We start from the raw sequence: 17,961 nt of genomic DNA on the forward strand, positions 1-17,961 counted from the left end.
TTGGTACTTACTGAGTACATGCCCGAACCTCAATAAACTCGTACCATAGACATAAAAACATGGTTGTACCCACAGTGGGTATACCTCGGTTCCACAATCTCAATTTTAACACCAAATTTTAAACTTCAAGGAATGAAACGTGAGGTTTGTGTAGTGTGCGATTTCCTTTCAGACTCACGAACGAACATAACATTAACTACCCATATGGAATTAGTAGATGGAGTACTTATTAAATCCATGGAACTACCGCACTCGGGCATAGTTCATGGAATTAATTTTAATTCCATACTTTCGGTTTAGAAAAGATAGTAGATAAAACATTTTTATCTACTCTACTTATATCCACGTAAACATAAAAAAGTACCGTAATAAAATTGTAAATACTTCCCTTATATAATTGAAGCATGGATTTAGTAAGTACTAATACGGAGTACCATGATTGGAAGTCTGTTAAAGTCTTTTAAGATTTACGAATGAAGAACCTCCTCAGATATTTATATTATTATGACGATTTAAAAAATATATTTCATAGTAGAAAAGTTTTGGTTTTGACATTTGTATTACATGAACTAATACAATTTAATTGAGTTTTATATAAACTATATATACTTGGTTTTTTAGGATATCATTAGAAACTCTATTATTAACTATAACGTATTAATATATTTATTAACAATGGGCTATATGTTGAGGAGTGACTTCATGTCTTTATACGATTTATATATACAACCAGAGGCAGCTTTTGAAATTATTACGTGTTTGGGGAATGGAGGATATGTTCAATTTCTAGACGTAAGTACCTAATTATATTTTGTTCAATCCAATCATTTGTTCATGAGTATTATTACTCCTTAATGAGTATAAATTGATGTTTTGGAGTGGTTCGCAAGATTATTAGGGAAAGTCACAGGTTGTTTTGGTTACAATGTTTATTGTTCTCACAATCCTGTTAAGAAATTACTGGTGGATTCATTGTGGCACTGTAAGCACACAGGAATGTTTCAGTCTCGTTCGAACTCCACTGCTCCATGCCCTAGCTTTACAAATACTTTTCATTATAATTTGACTGTAGGTGTATACCTACATACCTGTAGCGTCTCGTTACGAAATTTTCCACCATCAATGAAATGTGTTAGCATGACCAACAAATTGAAGATATGTAAATGCCTTGATAAAATTAAATTTTCAGATGAACGAAAACGTACAAGCATTTCACAGGCGTTATGTATCAGAAATATGTCGATGTAGTGAAATTGAACGTATTCTGCGATTCTTGGAAGACGAAATGAAAAAGGACGGCATTCCCGTGACTAGACTTAGATATGATCCTAGGCCTTTGCAGCCCAATGAAATGGCTCCTTTAGAGGTAATTTGTTACTCAGTGCCAAGTCTGAGGTAATCCATTTATTACACCATTAGATTCGCACCTTTGATCCAAAATTATCTAATCTAATTATATCTTAAAAAGATTATTTGATTTGACTTTGATTTCATCACTAGTATTACTCGAGGCGCTCTTACATTTGACCGAGCTGAAAAATATTAATGCGCTAGTATAACAAACCCCAGGTTTTTAAAGTATACCTATATAAGAATACGGTGCAGGTGGGAATCATACTTTGATGATTTTTTGCGTTAATATCTGCCAAGTTTCAACCATGCAGTAATTATTTCAGAATAAAGTGGCTGTGAGCTAGCTATGAACATACAGATTTTATTGTTTAAAACACAATTTATAACATCGTTGATTCTGTTTCCAGACTTTGGTTGAAAAATGGGAAGACGAAATAACTGAATTAAATTTAAATTACGCTGGTCTTTTGAAATTGTACACGGAAATGTCAGAGATGCACTACGTTTTGGACAGCATCGGTCCAATGTTGGGCGATGCCGAGATAAGAAATGCTTTGTTACCGAAACAATTTTTGTAAGTCTAAATTTTACTTTTGTTTAGGGTAGTTTAGAACCACATCCACGGAGAATCAATGGTCACGAAACCAGAGGGACGCTTTATAGCTATCGATTTAATAAATATGAAGGAAATTTTTAATCTAATTTACGGCATAACCAATACAAACCAATACAGCACAAACAACAATTTGGTCAATCATATTAATTTATATAATTCATATGGCCAACCAGAGTAAGGCAGAGAGTATGTACTTCTGTTATATTAATGTCTTTGCTTTTAACAAAAAATTTAGAGTTATTGTTTGATGTTTTATAAATTACCAGGTTGTTATTGCTTTTATATCCATGTGTGTCTGAAAAGTTCTATTTGTATAATAATTCGGCACATCTCACTCGCGAATTTCGAAAGAAGAAATATTTTTCATAAACTTTATTTTTGTAATATATAGATATTTCTTATGAATGATATATGTTGACGACCTCGATGGCGCCGTGGTAAAGTGCTTGCCTCTGAACCGAGAGGTCCCAGGTTCGATCCCCGGTCGGGTTATGATGGAAAATTATCTTTTTCTGATTGGCCCGGGTCTTGGATGTTTATGTATATATGTTATAAAATATAGTATCGTTGAGTTACTATCCCATAACACAAGTATATAACTTAGTTTGGGGCTAGCTCAATCTGAGTGATTTGTCCTAATACATTTATTTATTTATATTATGTTTGAATTTTTAAGCATATAATTTATAAGCAATTATTTGTAGGACGGAAGCAGATAAATTAAACGACTTAACGGTGTTACCTGGGCATCTGATGATCGTCACGGGCGTAGTGAGACGCGTGAGAGGCTTCACTTTCCAGATGATGCTCTGGCGCATCTCCCACGGCAATATTTACTACAGGCAGACCGAAGAAGACAAAGTATTTAAGGACGTTACGGTGTGTAGGTTTAGTTCACGTATACACAGACAGACAATAAAGCACTGACCATAGATCAGAATTGGAGGGACGTCTTCTCAAATGCTGAACTGACTTTGTTTACCCTTCCTGCCATGGCTAGATTCGAATTTACCTCGCCAAGAGACGCTTCTACTCTGCCATTGCATGAGCTATCCTTAGAACCCATAATTGTCGAGAATCCAGCAATCAGTCTGTGTGCCCATGCTCTGCCATAACGAAGAAAGCAATTGCCAGATGACCTTGGTATAAATGTTGACAATGTTTTCGAAAAACAAAGTTAGAAGATTTAGGTATGTTTTTATTTGTAATCCAAATTCCACCAAAATCATCTGGACTGTTTACATATAAAAGCTTTATGTTTGTATTTGAATAAGGAAATAAAAAATACGAAATAATGGAAAAATTTTTATTTTTTAAAGGGTTTTGAAGAGCGAAAAGTGGCGTTCCTCGTGATTTGCCAAGGAGAAGAGCTACACGAGCGAGTGCTGAAGGTGTGCGGTGGTTTCCGAGCCACTCTGTACCCTTGTCCGAGAACAGCCGGCGATAGATCGAAGATCACCCAAGATATAGGTCAAAAGTTAACTGATCAGGAAGAGGTATTTAAATAAAAGCCTAAGGCGTTTTGTCCACTTACCGTGGAAAATTACCGTTTATTCGCTGGGGCATTGTTGGTAGACACGATTGTTGTATCGCTTACTATGGATTCTTCTCGATTGGAAAACGTGCATTCAGCTGCGAAACGTAACATGCTGTAAACCCTGAAACATGAAAATATGAACAAGATGCCTTTTATAGCAAACAGTTCGTAGGATTTTGTCGATTTCGGCGCACAATGATGGTTTTCGCTTTTAAGTAAAGCTCGTATACAAAACACGCAATGTACGTTTCCATTTAGCAGCGTGCGTTACGACGCAGGCTGCCAAACGGACGCTGACTTGCTGCTTGACGCCCCGCGTCCATAAATAATACCATATATCATTATAAACAATATGATTTGTTTTTTTTCTACAAATTTCCTTATTATAATAAATATAGTAAATAAATAAATAAGTAAATAAATAAATATATTAGGACAAATCACATAGATTGAGGTTGCCCCAAAGTAAGTTCGAGACTTGTGTTATGGGATGCTGACTCAACGATACTATATTTTATAACAAATACATATATAGATAAACATCCAAGACCCTGGCCAATCAGTAAAAGATCATTTTCCATCATGACCCGACCGGGGATCGAACCCGGGACCTCTCGGTTCAGTGGCAAGAACCTTACCACTGCGCCACCGAGGTCGTCAATGTTATTGATATTTTATGACAAGGAAATATCGATTACATTTACTATCTTTATTCTCAAACTATATGAACTACTTCACTTGTACAAATTTAAGCATCGGATAAGATTGTAATTATTAATATAGAAATTAATGTTATAGGTTTTAAAAAAGACGAAGTATCAGCGCTGCAAAGCGTTGTTCACTGTGGCTCAACAATGGCACCTCTGGAAGATACGAGTAAAGAAAACAAAGGCGATCTACCATACTATGAATTTATTTAATGTAGACACGAGGAAGTGTCTCATCGGTCGTTGTTGGGTACCCGACGTCGATGTTCCGAAAGTACACGAATGCCTCAAGTTTGTCTCGGTATTTATCCGGTTCAAAGATTTATTGGAAAACAAAAATCGATATTTGTATTGACTAATTTCGAATTCGAAATCAAACGGTCATATTGTTGTCTTCATTCTCGTTCATTGACAGTTCATATCCGCGTCCCCATTTCTCACTCGCAGCGTAACTGATCATCTATTCTATAGTTTTATTTCCATCCACTAAAATTGAAATTGAAGGTACCCCAACACTGAATCATGGGTAAGAAGAGTACCTATCCTTAATTCACGCCTTTTCGTATGTTTTCTGAAGGTTATCGGACACTCCCCCCGTAGAATTTATATTTAAAGAAAATGACGTCAGCCGAAATGTTTATTTCAAACAAAAAACCTCGATCGAATTGATTTTAGCTACGATGATCTAGATTGATATACATAGATATTAAACTTAGACATTAGAGATATGTATATCTCTTTGAAATATCTCAATCTTTCATTTGACAACTTTTAGGGTTCCTCAGCCATAAAGAATAAAGACCTCACTGTTCGCTTTCCTTATTTTTTAAACTCCATTTGGCATGGTCTTCCACATGTGACTAATCAGAGACATAAGGCAAAAAACGATTTTTAGACATATGATTTGTGATATTTCAGGAAAAAATGGGTACTACCGTGGAATCATTTATGATAAAGTCAAATGCAGATGAAAAACCGCCCACCTATCATAGAACAAATAAGTTCACACATGGGTTTCAGGCTTTGATAAATGCGTATGGCGAGTCTACTTACAGAGAGGTGAATCCAGGTGTGTATTTTAATAATTTTTCAATACACATACTCTATACTATGTGTATCATAGTTATTATTTTGGAGTTGACATACTATGTGTCTACTGTAAGTAGAAAAAAGTTCAAGACGAAGATACCATAGTCATTATTATGGATAAGGTTTATTTGATTTCAAGAAATGAAATTACAAAATATTACTCTAAATTCATAAATCATGTTAGTAAAATAGCTCGAGGTGCTCTGAAAGGAACACGTTTTAATTTTTAATCGAACTGGCTTAAATATATTCTGTGTTGATCCATCAACGGACGTCAACGTGGTGAGAGACAACGGAGCGCAACGACTCGGGACATGTTTTCTAAATCGGTGTTTACCTTGCCCATATTATTGTAATGGCGGTAAGAAAAATAAAACTTCTTCAATTTTCCAAACAGTTTTCGTTCTACGTTAACAGTGCCGACGTTGCCTTAGTGGCCCGTGGTTGTGGAGTGAGGATCCATCCATCCTCACTACTCACTTACACTTGGAACGGCAGAAATGTGATAAGCATTGACACGGAGTTGATGTCCCGTGGTTGGATCGCTGACAGGAGGGCCTTTTCACACTTTACACAAAAATGGGCACAATATTGCTCAACATTATGTTTGTTTTAGGTCTTTTCACTATAATAACTTTTCCCTTTCTCTTCGCTGTAATGTTTGGAGATCTCGGTCATGGCATACTTTTAATCGTATTCGCGATGTGGATGATTATGAATGAGAGAAAAATTATAGCCATGAGGTCAACTAATGAAATATTTAACATCGCATTTGGAGGCAAGTGGATTAACGAAATTTATAATGTTTGTAACTAGTTCATGTGTGTGTATGTATGTTTGTTGAAAGTTATACCATTACAACAAACATACATACACACAAGAAATGTATTTTTGCTCAAGTATAATTATAGACCTCGCTCACTTCGCTCGATCAATAAGGAGTTAATTTTCTAAACAATTGTTCTCGCGTGTTCTCCTGTTATATTCTTAACTGTGACGTCCAAAGCCTGAGGCCCACGTTTTGCACTTCATTTACATTATGAAGATTCGCCTGTGATTTCATGACCATTTGTCAGCTTGATGTAAACTATCTTAAGGAATTCAGTTTTTCACTTTGAACAGAGTCTAACCAATATGTATATTTTTCAGGGCGTTACGTTATTTTGATGCTTGGGATATTTTCAGTAATCACTGGCTTTTTGTATAATGACATATTTTCAAAAGGATTCAGACTCATGGACGCATATTGGATAAATACTAAAACGAAAGCGGATATTGAAGATAATAACCATATAACACTCAATGCTGCAGATCCTACGGGAAAATTTGCTTATTTATTCGGGTTGGATCCAATTTGGAAGGTATTAAAGATTAAAAAATATATTTTCCCAAAAATAATACATTACGTAGCATACACTATGTAGCTAATAAGTTTCGTCTAGCTCACTGTCTCAATGAATACTTACTTTATTATTTAAGGGTATAATCTAGATTATTTTCATCTATATATTATTACATTACAGACATTATTATTGCCAAGTCCAGCGCGAAGTAAACATTGTCGGACATACTTTTCTGAGATCTTCGAATATTTGGATAGTTTTTGATCATTATAGTCTTCTGGTATAAGCATACATAAGTGCCTCTTCAACTTGTAATTCATATATTATGTTAAAATACTACGTTAATATGACTATATTAATATAAGTGAAATATTTATTCAACACTGTGTATAACTATGACAAAGCTAAGTTTTGACACGCAATACATTCTCACTTTGAAAATATTGACAGGAACAATCTTATAATGTGCGGGCACATTATAAGATTTTGTATGAATATAGTGGTTACAATTATCACGTTCCGTTCTTATGCAGAGTTTAACATTACATGGTCCAGCGAGCTACAGACATAAAGTAATAGAATTCATATATAATAGAAATATGCAGGATTTTACAAGATACCTATTTATACGAAAACGGTGTCTTGGAGATCTTTTATGTAAATTTTTAAGTTAAGGTTTCCGTAATAATGGACGCAATAGACGAATACTTATTAAGTAGAATTAACTTGAGATACATAAAGGATTTACCTAAGGTGCCGTGTCTTTTGTGGTTTAACCAATATTTGTAAGTGTAGTTGTGGATACTATGTTCAACTGAAGTGAGCAGAGTAGTGACGAATACCGCCCCTGCGTCATCGAGTCAGATTTGTGATAGAGGATCAAAAAGTTTAAAGGTCAAAAGTTGAATTAACTTTGCTTACAACAACTCTGACATATAGAATTTTCAGAACACGCAAGGCAAAATAGGTAGTTATTGCAGAAAAATTTGGGGAATAGCAAAAAACATTGCGGCCATAGTTTACAGCTATCGTAGCTTGTGAGAAATGTTCTCGTATTTTATTTGAAACCTGATAATTTTACAGCAAGCAATGAATAAAATCGTGGTTGAGAATTCCTTCAAAATGAAATTATCTATAATTCTCGGAGTGGTTCACATGCTATTTGGTCTTAGTTTGGCATTTGTTAACAACGTGTAAGTAATGTCAATTTCTTTTTTATGTAAATTGCAATTATTAGATATTAGCTGCGACCGCGTCTTCGCTCCTGTGGGTTTCTAGTATTACAATTTGTACTTACATAAAAAGTAGGTACAATGTACTTTTTCGCATTTTAGTGTTTTTTCCTGGTTCCTTCTACAGCCGTCGAGCGTCGGAGCTTAAGGACCGCTTTCCTACTTTTTCGTATACACTTCGCACAGTTGTCGGCATTCTTTGTTGTCAGACCATTGACACGCAGCGTCCTGATGACATCAAGCCACTATTTCTTGAAATGGGCCAGATGGGAACGGCATAGCCAGACATTTATTTCCTATTGCCGGTCTACGCAAGACGTGGCCGAACCAGTGCGGGCGGCGGAGTTACAATTCCTTCCAGCTCTAGATAGATATAAGGTGGTCCAGCTTACCAGCCTTGGTAGCTAGCTTACCAGACACAATTGGTTCATAGACTCCTTTACGGGAATAAATTAAGTAGTTCAAAGTTTGCACTGAAAGCTTACAAAAGGCGTTTAGTTTATTTGATACGTTTTGTTTTATATGTTTCAGGTACTTCAAAAAATATTATCATATATGGTTGGTAGACATACCATCTGTTATAATTTTGTCTTGTCTATTTCTCTGGCTGGTCTTCTTAATGTATTTTAAATGGTTTTACTATGAACCTAAATCGAGTGAGTGTTAAATTATATATGTCTACTATGTTTATTTACGACAAGCGGCCTTTGCTGGTTTGTTCAGGTATAGCTTCTGAAATCTCGCTTTCTATTGATGAAAACCGCATGGAAATCCGAAAAAGTATTTTTTGAGTTCGCGAACAAACTGACGCGACAAATGCCTTTGATTTATGTCCGTGATGTAAATATCTATTTACGATTAGTTAAAAAACATAAGTTTGGAGTAGTCAATCGCCAATATTACTTTGGCTGTTTAGGACAATATTAACCCACAATTTGTTAAAATGATTTTGATTTCAGATAGAAAAATAATAAGCAATGAGCATTGCAATTATAACTAATTGCAAAAAAATGCCCAAGACAAAAAAGAACCTCATAAATCTAGTGCCTTTTTATTGTTTTAATAATATACTAAAATCATTAATATTTGATGATATAATTAAGCGTTTTCCCTTTTTTATGGCCGAGTTCGAGGTTGATAGACATTCTCTTTCGGATCTCGCGCTCAGTGGCGCCATCTTAAGAGCCTACTTTAGTGTATAAATGGTAGCCCCATTACAATTACAGTATTAATTACATATAAACATTTTTAGCTATCCAGAACAAGTCGCCCTCTTGTGCCCAGCTACTTCTTATTCTAATAATAGACTTAGTTCTTGCCGGACAAACTGAACCGAAATTACCTGCCGGTTGTACGGAATTCTACATGTTTGGGGAAACCCAGAGAATAATGCACAGGGTGTTATTACTTCTTGTAATCTTGTGTGTACCTATTATGTTGTTTGGTGCACCACTGTATTTGAGAAGGAAAGCTGCTAAGCAAGTAAAAGAAACGCAAGAAGTGAGTAATATAAAAATAGGCTAGTTTTACTTTACATATGCTGCGACCTACTTCATTCCATATTGTAAGCTTGTCAGTATTTTTTTTAGTTTTTCCGTACAACCTTGTTTTCATTTTGCAGCACGATGCACGATGTATATTGTCTTCGTTCACTTTTCATTAATTTCAAGTAGTCGGTAGTAAAAATGTAAATGTAAAAATGTAATAAATAATAATTACATTTTTATTTAAATAAATTTAACTGAATTAAAATTATATCAAAATCCAATTAAATTAAACTTCTATTAAATCCAAATCTAACTGAATAGGTTGAAAATAGGTGATAAGGGTGGATGAGATTTGTCGACAGCAAATTTTAGATTGAATATTTTTGTTATTTCGTATTTATCACATATTTTAAGCGCGCGCGTATCTTTTATACTTCGGACTTTTCGGGTCGTGTTACAACGACCCGTGGTAGCCAAGCGACTGATTCATGGGTGTTTCATTTATAATGAAAATTTCTGGATAAAAAGTATATTCCGCGTTATATTATAACCGTGTACTTACCAAATTTCATAACAATACGTCCAGTAGATTTTTTTATATTTGTAATAGGACTGGTAGGGTTGACTATCAAATACATTTTAATGCCATTTTTTGTACAGGACTTAGCCGACAAGCCAACTGAGTTTCGAATCTATCGACGAAGTACACAGAAAGATGAAATTGATAAAAATATCAAAAAAAAGTCAGATTTCGACTTTGGAGATGTTATGATTCGTCAATCCATTCATACCATCGAGTACACCCTGAGCACCGTGTCCCACACTGCTTCGTATCTGCGGCTTTGGGCACTCTCCTTGGCCCACGCGCGTAAGCGAGAAACTTAAGTTTTTATGTTGCTATATTTCTCTTACTCTCGTCTCGTCACGTCTCGTGTGTTTTTTACTTAACAATTATGATTTCTGTAAATACTATTATTATATGTATTGTAAACTTCTCTTACCTGAAATGGCAATACGTATTATGAAAGTTGCATCGGTGGCGGAGTCGCCGGTGCAACTTTCATAATTCAAATTTGCTCAACAATTTAAAGCTTTACATGACTCAAATCTAAAATTTGCTCCTTATTATTAATTTATTTCAAATAATTTAGTTCACAACCACATTTCAGGATATGTTTGCTTATCTGTCTGTTTATCTTTTATTTGATTGTCATTATACAATAGGGAGTATTACTGCGCATTTATCCCGCCAGAGTGCAGTACTGAGTAAGGTAAACAAAAGCTTTGCCGCTTTTGCTAAGTCGATTAAACGTTTATTTTAGAGTGCTTTATTATTCCTTTAATTATGTAAGCATTCCATTGTGAAAATATACAACAATGAAAAAAAAATAAAACAAAATTCCCAATAGTTCAGGTTCCCAATATTGGGAAAAATTGTTTTCCAAAAGATAAAAAACTTCGTAAAGTATGGGAAACCGCCTCACGCTGTAAAATTTTCGAGCCAGTATACAGTCGAAAAAAAAGCTCATGCAGGTAAGATCTTCAGTCAAAATCAAGTTTTTGTCAGTTTATCACCACAGTTGACCAAATAATGCAAAACATAACCTAAAATAGTGAGTTATTTTCAGGACCACTTAACCGCTCTTCAGTTTTCTCATGGTCTAAAACTGAACTCTTAAAAGTGTACCTACTCAAACAAAGGCGATAAAGAGCTGCTAAATGTGAAACTAAATATCAAATATGTGTCGTCATGAGAAGTTAATCCTTCACACGGTTTTTTGTTTATATTTTTAATTTGAATAGTTTTTGGGTGGAAGTAGTTAATTGATTATACTGAAGAAGTGGTGGTCGACAATAATATACATATCCCAATTCCACAAATAGTGCGATGTGATATCAATAGTGTTCAATAATTATAATAAAGGTATTGTGTTTTGCAATGGACTTGAATCATTTAGCAAATTCGTCTTGTATTTAACACTTGTGTTCTGAAAGCCTATTCAGTAATTCATTAAATCCTTCCTTTTTCCTTTAAACTCACATCACGATTGCGTAGGTGTTTTTGGTCGTAAATCTGCAACAATATTGTTAATTGGCGCTTTTTGCCTCCATTGGCAATGTTTGTGTATCCTAGTTGTACCAGTAGCACCATCTGCTGAAATTTGCGTAATATGTCTTATTTCGGTGGACCTTTTTGAATTTGTTCAGCAGTGTTATCGTAATATATTTTTAATAAAAAGTAATTATTTACAGTTTCTTGGTACAATAGAAAAAACATAAAACAAAAGTTTATCGCGTCGGGCGGACCATCCATCACCACCCATCATCGAACTAGGCGTGAGCCTGTACCTATTTCGAATGATAAACAAGTATACATACATATGTACATTTACATATAACTATATTTACATATAACTAACGGTTGGGTTGGCTTTGTTCGGTCTAAAACATAATTATACACTTAATAAGTGATAATGAGAACTTCCTTCCAGAAATCACACTATCTATTGATGAAAACCGCACGAAAATCCGTGCAATCATTTTTGACTTTATCGAGAATAGACTTTGATTTACAATTCATATGTATTTATTATTAAAATTCACCAACGAAACTTAAAAAATGCATTTAAAAATTGTTAATGATCAAGCACTTTATTTATTGTTCTCGCCATGTATGTATTTCATTTACAGAACTGTCAGAAATGCTGTGGGATATGATTTTGAGAGATATCGGTATAAGATCATGCCTGAAACATGGGGAATTTGTTGGTGCAATACTACTCTTCGCTATATTTGCTGTATGGGCGGGTTTTACCGTGTCAATTCTCGTCGTAATGGAAGGAATGTCTGCATTTCTTCATACTCTTCGACTACATTGGTAAGTAGTTGGTTTGTAAATATAGTAAAGATTTATTATCATTATAATACTAATGGCACGAAAATACTTTGGCGGCATATTATATATTTTTAAACTCAGTACCTATTTTTATTTTATTGATGCCTGCCAAACAGCTAAATGTGACCTTTCAGCTTAAACAGCCCTGGGTTCGCATTCGAAACCATACAATTTTGAAGATTTTGCTTTGTACTGTTAGTGTTGTGTGTGTATGAGTTTAAACTGCCGAATATGCTTAAAACTGTTACTACCCGTCGCCTGCCTGATGTCAATCCTCTTTGGGAATGCTATTTTTGCCTCTCCTTTGTTAAAGCTATAGCTTAAGCATTTAGTCGCTTCATACATCTATAGGAGGATAAGGAGGTCCTATTTTAGGGCGTGGCTGATGTCTGTACTTTGTTTCAGGGTAGAATTCATGAGCAAGTTTTATTCTGGTGGTGGTTGGATGTTTACTCCGTTCTCTTTTGCCAACATCTTTAATGAAAGTGATGATAAAATGGATGCTGTTTGCAAAAAGCTCCATTAGAACATTGAATAATTTAGATTATTTTTTTCGTTTCGTTAAAACGTTTCGTTAAAAGTTATTTACTAATTGTTGCTAGGTATTTATATTCTTAATCGATTTGTTTGTAATGTAGTTTACGTATTAGTTTTAATAAAACATTTAATATTCGATAAATTGTACTGTATTTTATATCAACTAGCGTCGCGGGTAAAAACAATACATTATAAATCCAAACCTACCTCAGGAAATTCTTCCAATTGTTGAAACTCATGAAGATTCGTGGAGTACTTTAGAGTTTATCGCGAACAGGCAGACGTGGTAGAGGAAATTGACCAATTTAAGGATAAAGGAATAACCTATTTGTTATATGTTACGAAGTTACTGTTTTTTTTTTGCATTTTGTTGCTACTACGTGTATAAAATCATATGAAGTTGTCAGGGTTCCAACGAGGGGATGGACGACGTCAACGAGGACTGCACGTTTTGTCACTTTCATCATCATCGCTCGGATCTTTCGGTCGACGTCTTTGAATTTGTATGAAACGCAACCATCATACTTGAAGATGATCATTTACAGATCAATTGGCACTATAATATTTACACTTTTCTACCCTTCCGTAACGTGATTTCTACGTGCTAAGACAAAATAAGAACACAATATAAAAAATGTAAAACCAAACGTTTAATATCTTTTTGTCATTATGTTCCGTTATTAACTTGATGAAAACATTAGCTAATCTGCAATTGTTGCTTTTTTGCCGCTTTTGGTTGAAACCTTGGACTTGTTGCTCACTATGGACTTCGTATCATCCGGTTGTTGATTGGCAGGCTTGCCGCTTTTGGTCGAAACCTTTGACTTGTTGCTTGCTGTAGATTTCGCGTCTTCTGGCTGTTGATTGGCTGCTTCATCAATACTTTCTATAGAAATTGCCGGAGTCACTGTTATGTTGTGGTCCCTGTACACTTCAGTTCTAGGCATGTAAATTCCAAAGCGATCCTGTGGCCGAATAGACAATATTTGAAACAATTGTATAATATGTAATAATATAAATCGCGTCTGTATGTATACGGGGCGTTATGGAAATAAATTCGCTTCATGCCACCTCCACAGCTTTAAATTTTACCTTGGGATATCTGTTGTAGTGAAATTGCGGATGACAGATGCACGGAGGCTGAGGCGGCTTCTTGTAGCTCTCATGGGATGATATCTCGCTCTTTGGCGTCGGAGGGGTTTCATAACCTGGAGCATATAACTAATTATGTGGAGACTAGAATAGAATGGTCTAGTACTTTCTCATTCTAAGTTAACAGACTTGGAAAATTTTTAAAAGGTTTTTTTTTCATACCTACAATAGACCGTAAAATACATATATATCTTGAGAAAATGGTTCTCGACAGATGAACGCATAGACGGACTAGAAAGTGACACCTTATAGGTTCTATAAGGTAAGAGCAGGCACTAGAAAACATTTTTTTGAGCGTAATCTAAGTGCTCATATTTTTAGCACTATACGAACTTAGTACTGTGTGGGCATTAAGTACTAAGCTTGTATCGTGGGTCCGATGGACACAAAACACAAACAGGCTTTGCTAATATACCTTTTGTCATCGATGATGTTGACTGGTCAACCATTGTTCATGTTCGAGCAATGAAGTACAATTTGTGCTGTAGTACGATTATATGAAGGTTGTGGACGTAGGCTCTGCTTTTGTTTCGAAGTAGTTGTGTTATAATTGTTTACCTTTTGTACTAATAGACTATGCAACTAGACATTTTTGTGACAATCGGATTCATAGGTATCATAGACATAATTCATGTGGTAGATGCAATAATAAATACTATTTACTGCGTAAAAAGGACAATATCAATCGACATGATTGCAATTTATGAAGATAAAACATTGAAATAGTAAATCTTTTAGGGTTTTATATTTATTTTGTTCAGCAGTGGGACCTATAGGTATAATTAAATAAAAAGTTATATAAAATAAAAATAAATATATGGACAAATTAAATTAGCTCCAAAGTTATAGATTTATGGGATACGGTTTAATGTGTATTTTTAAGTATAACTACAGATTAGGGGACTCAACAATCCCATATACTGTAACTCTTCACTCACTTTTCTTAGGTTACATAAACATCCAATATATTACAACACGTCTATTAGCAGTTAGTTCTGTTGTTAGTTTTGCTGACAGAACTAGGGGCAATTCTTGGGAGTTCCAGTGACGAGTACTTCACGAAGAAATATTGCTATATATCTATCTATATTGCTCATTTCTACGGGATGTTTAAGAATAGTTAATAGGTCTTTTACTTATTGTATTGACATGAGTAAATGGAAATAACCTTTGAAATTCTTCTGTCTTCTAAGTGTTCTCTTCAATTTCTTTCTCATTCTTTTATCCCAAGCAATTTCAGCAGCTGAAATATTAAATTCTTGTGAGTATTTATACACATTCATTATCATTTAATTCATGATTTATCTACACAGTAAAAGTAAAAAGTTACTTTATATCAGCAAAAATCCGCGGTACATAGCGTTTCCAATCACTTCGATTCTTTTGGGCTGAATATTATGATATGTCTATTATGATAATCTAATAAGATGAGATGGAACATGTTTATCTATATTTTTGGTCCACGGTCAGATTAGATAGAAATAAAAGAATATTAAAAGAAATTTAAATAAAATACAGGTAAGTGCGTATGTACCAATCCTTTCCTTCTCCAATATATCAAGTTCAAAAAGCTTATAGGCATTGTAATATAACTCTGCAATGTCTTCTTTAATCTCAGCGACAGGTACTTCCATGGCTTCTTCTACAGCTCGTTTCAGCTCGACGTAAGCCGTGTCATACCGCAGAGCGTAATCATCGACGTGGAGGAAGATTGCTTTGTCCACGGTGTTCGAAATTAGTCCAAAGAATGTCTCAGACAGCGTCGGCTCCGGAGTAGGTATTGGCTCTGAAAGTAGTAGTGATTGCAAAAATTGTCTTGCAGTAGCGAAGGTACTAACCAAAGCTCTGGTTCAGTGAGATGAAATAAATGATTGACGTAACTATGAGAACAGCATTTTATTGATAGCGTTACGTTACGTTAATTTTAAAATTGTTCGTATCATATAAATAGGTGGACTTTTAACCAAAATTTTGAAATTTTATGAATAAACTTGGATGAGATCATAGGAATATTATATATAGTGGTATTTATAGCTATTAATACGCGAGTAGTTGTTGTACCTCTTACTTTTATCATATGTTTTTTTTAGTTTTATTTTTAAACTAACCGATCCCAAAGTTATTGGGAAGATATCGTTATCGTTCAATCTCACGGTGCTGCTGACATTAGAAGCAGTCAAGTTGGTACTGGTTGATAAATAATAAAATTTCATTTTAAAAGCAGGCGTGACATGTTTTACCGACATACAGCGGTCAGATATATGATATAATATGCGTTGGAATTTCACCTGGCGTAGGGAGCGTGGTGTCCGATGTAATGATGGATATGAATGAAGACGATGCAGTGTCGGGAGTGGATATGGATGGTGTAGGCACTTTCCACGGTGGAGGAGGGTAGTGTTTCAGAATTATCCTCTTCAAATCTGTTTCTAGGTCTAAGTCCTTGTATTTGAACGGCGTTTTACATTGCTGAAAACAATTCATTTGTTAAATTTTCGGGCAATAAATTATGATTCATTTATAAGGCTACATTCTCAATAACCTGTCTATGGTGCTCTACTAATAAAGGCACCACCAAAAAGAGTACTGAAAATATGGCTCTTAGTTTCAAAATTTATTTAGATTGATTGTAAATGGTACAATAAATAGTTAATATATCTAGGTATATAAATCTGTAGAACAAGAATTTAACGGGAAAATTGGGATAAACGTCTCTCCTATAGAAACACCGTTAGATAACATTTTGTAGGTAACAAAATGTTATCTAACGGTGTTTCAATTCATAAAAAGTTAAAACATACTTTAAGCTAAGGTATGTTACGTCTTCTTTTGCCAATATAATGGAAAATATTGTAAAGTGACGAAACTTTTTTATGACTAACAGGATTAGTATTTTTGTTAAGTATAATTAATTTTGTTTTACCGATGTATAGGGCACCTTTGGCGGAATATTTAGTCTTTCCCTTATTTCTGCGTCAAGTTCTGTATCAGGTCTCGTAAAATGCTCTGCTACTTCTTTCAAAATATCTTTTCTTTTATTGCTAAGTGCCGTTTTCGATATCAATATTTCTAACATAGCTCGTACCTAAAATGATAAAAAAGAATGTCGTTATCTATTTGAGTCACGTATAGTAAAACTTAATAAAACGGTAATGAACTCGGGACTTCTAAGTGGCGGATAAGCACGGTGACGAGTTTATAATTAGTTTTACTACAGATATTTAAATAAAACAAGTTATGTAGCATGGAAGTTGGTTGCTTTTGAAACGAGGAAACCCAGACGGATTTTTTTATTATCTAAAGTTTGTATCGTTCGCTCGCTACTGCCAACTTTGACACGAAGTTTTATCTTTTCATTAAAGTTTCTTTTTAGATCGGATCCCAATCACACTAATTTTCTTCAGCTGCATTGCAATCGAACCTCAGGAACGAACCTTCGACATATTTTACCGTGTTTGCTTACAGTTCAATTTTGATTACAGAATCTATTTTACATTACTACTAATTTTTGCAATACCCGAATGGTAAAAAAATACCCTATAACGAGTGTTAGCTAACTTCAGGGTGTGCCAGCAGGTAAGCCTCTTGTTCCTGTTGTATGGTGACGCCCAGGCGAGACGTACAAGCCCTTTGGCACGGGGTCATGGCTTCCCAGTCATGGTACATCAGCCCTTCAGCTGCCAGCAGGGTCGACGGCACTCCCCTCATTATTTTTTTAAAGGGCATCTTGAGTTTTTATTTGTAACTGTATATTTTTATTTATATAGTTAAAAACATTGGACCCTTGCGTTTACGATTTCAAAATATTATTGACAATTACAATAAGTGTCACTTTATTTTTCAATCGAAATTTTAAAAAGTTTGATTAAAACCTCCGCCACGTTAATATTATTTTTACTATATAATTACTATGGTGTTCTTAAAGTGTTTTGCCTGGCATGTAATGTATATGGCAAACACGCGAAATGTATATACATTTCGCGTGTTTGCCATATACATTACATAGTACTTA

At 34.7% G+C, this 17,961-nt stretch overlaps 2 protein-coding genes across 4 annotated transcripts; one reads left to right on the forward strand and one right to left on the reverse strand.

Annotated features, from left to right (window-relative positions):
- The first annotated feature begins 558 nt into the window (after positions 1-558).
- On the forward strand, positions 559-12,920 carry LOC128683257 (V-type proton ATPase 116 kDa subunit a 1-like). 2 transcript variants are annotated; one of them, XM_053768681.2, is made up of 15 exons: positions 559-792; positions 1,190-1,366; positions 1,761-1,927; positions 2,674-2,848; positions 3,289-3,465; positions 4,305-4,514; positions 5,132-5,282; positions 5,919-6,080; positions 6,452-6,663; positions 7,729-7,838; positions 8,409-8,533; positions 9,130-9,377; positions 10,025-10,232; positions 12,056-12,242; positions 12,666-12,920. In XM_053768681.2, the coding sequence occupies exons 1-15, from the start codon at positions 676-678 to the stop codon at positions 12,784-12,786; spliced, it is 2,547 nt and encodes an 848-aa protein (XP_053624656.1). In that variant the 5' UTR covers positions 559-675; the 3' UTR covers positions 12,787-12,920. The 2 variants fall into 2 exon arrangements, with proteins under 2 accessions (XP_053624656.1, XP_053624657.1); XM_053768682.1 differs by having other exon boundaries at positions 12,671-12,778.
- A 505-nt stretch (positions 12,921-13,425) lies between these two features.
- On the reverse strand, positions 13,426-17,747 carry LOC128682962 (uncharacterized). 2 transcript variants are annotated; one of them, XM_053768051.1, is made up of 7 exons: positions 17,508-17,747; positions 16,873-17,034; positions 16,238-16,418; positions 15,484-15,735; positions 15,118-15,192; positions 13,890-14,005; positions 13,426-13,762 (listed from the first exon to the last, which is right to left on the reverse strand). In XM_053768051.1, exons 1-7 carry the CDS (start codon positions 17,673-17,675, stop codon positions 13,499-13,501), a joined length of 1,218 nt encoding a protein of 405 aa, XP_053624026.1. In that variant the 5' UTR covers positions 17,676-17,747; the 3' UTR covers positions 13,426-13,498. The 2 variants fall into 2 exon arrangements, with proteins under 2 accessions (XP_053624026.1, XP_053624027.1); XM_053768052.1 differs by having other exon boundaries at positions 17,486-17,603.
- Between the last annotated feature and the right edge of the window lie 214 nt (positions 17,748-17,961).

The sequence above is a fragment of the Plodia interpunctella genome, chromosome Z, assembly GCF_027563975.2.
Source record: "Plodia interpunctella isolate USDA-ARS_2022_Savannah chromosome Z, ilPloInte3.2, whole genome shotgun sequence".
NCBI classification, from domain to species: Eukaryota; Metazoa; Arthropoda; class Insecta; order Lepidoptera; family Pyralidae; genus Plodia; species Plodia interpunctella.

Bases quoted from the DNA above. Each gene is read 5' to 3' on its own strand.
- LOC128683257 (XM_053768681.2), top strand. From the start codon at position 676: ATGGGCTATATGTTGAGGAGTGACTTCATGTCTTTATACGATTTATAT. The intron at 1,367-1,760 runs GTAATTTGTTAC...TTCTGTTTCCAG, and splicing joins ATGAAATGGCTCCTTTAGAG to ACTTTGGTTGAAAAATGGGA. The intron at 9,378-10,024 runs GTGAGTAATATA...TTTTTTGTACAG, and splicing joins AAGTAAAAGAAACGCAAGAA to GACTTAGCCGACAAGCCAAC.
- LOC128682962 (XM_053768051.1), bottom strand. From the start codon at position 17,675: ATGCCCTTTAAAAAAATAATGAGGGGAGTGCCGTCGACCCTGCTGGCA. The intron at 16,419-16,872 runs GTAAAACAAAAT...AATTGTTTTCAG, and splicing joins CAAAGGTGCCCTATACATCG to CAATGTAAAACGCCGTTCAA. The intron at 14,006-15,117 runs GTTATTTCCATT...TATATGCTCCAG, and splicing joins AAGACAGAAGAATTTCAAAG to GTTATGAAACCCCTCCGACG.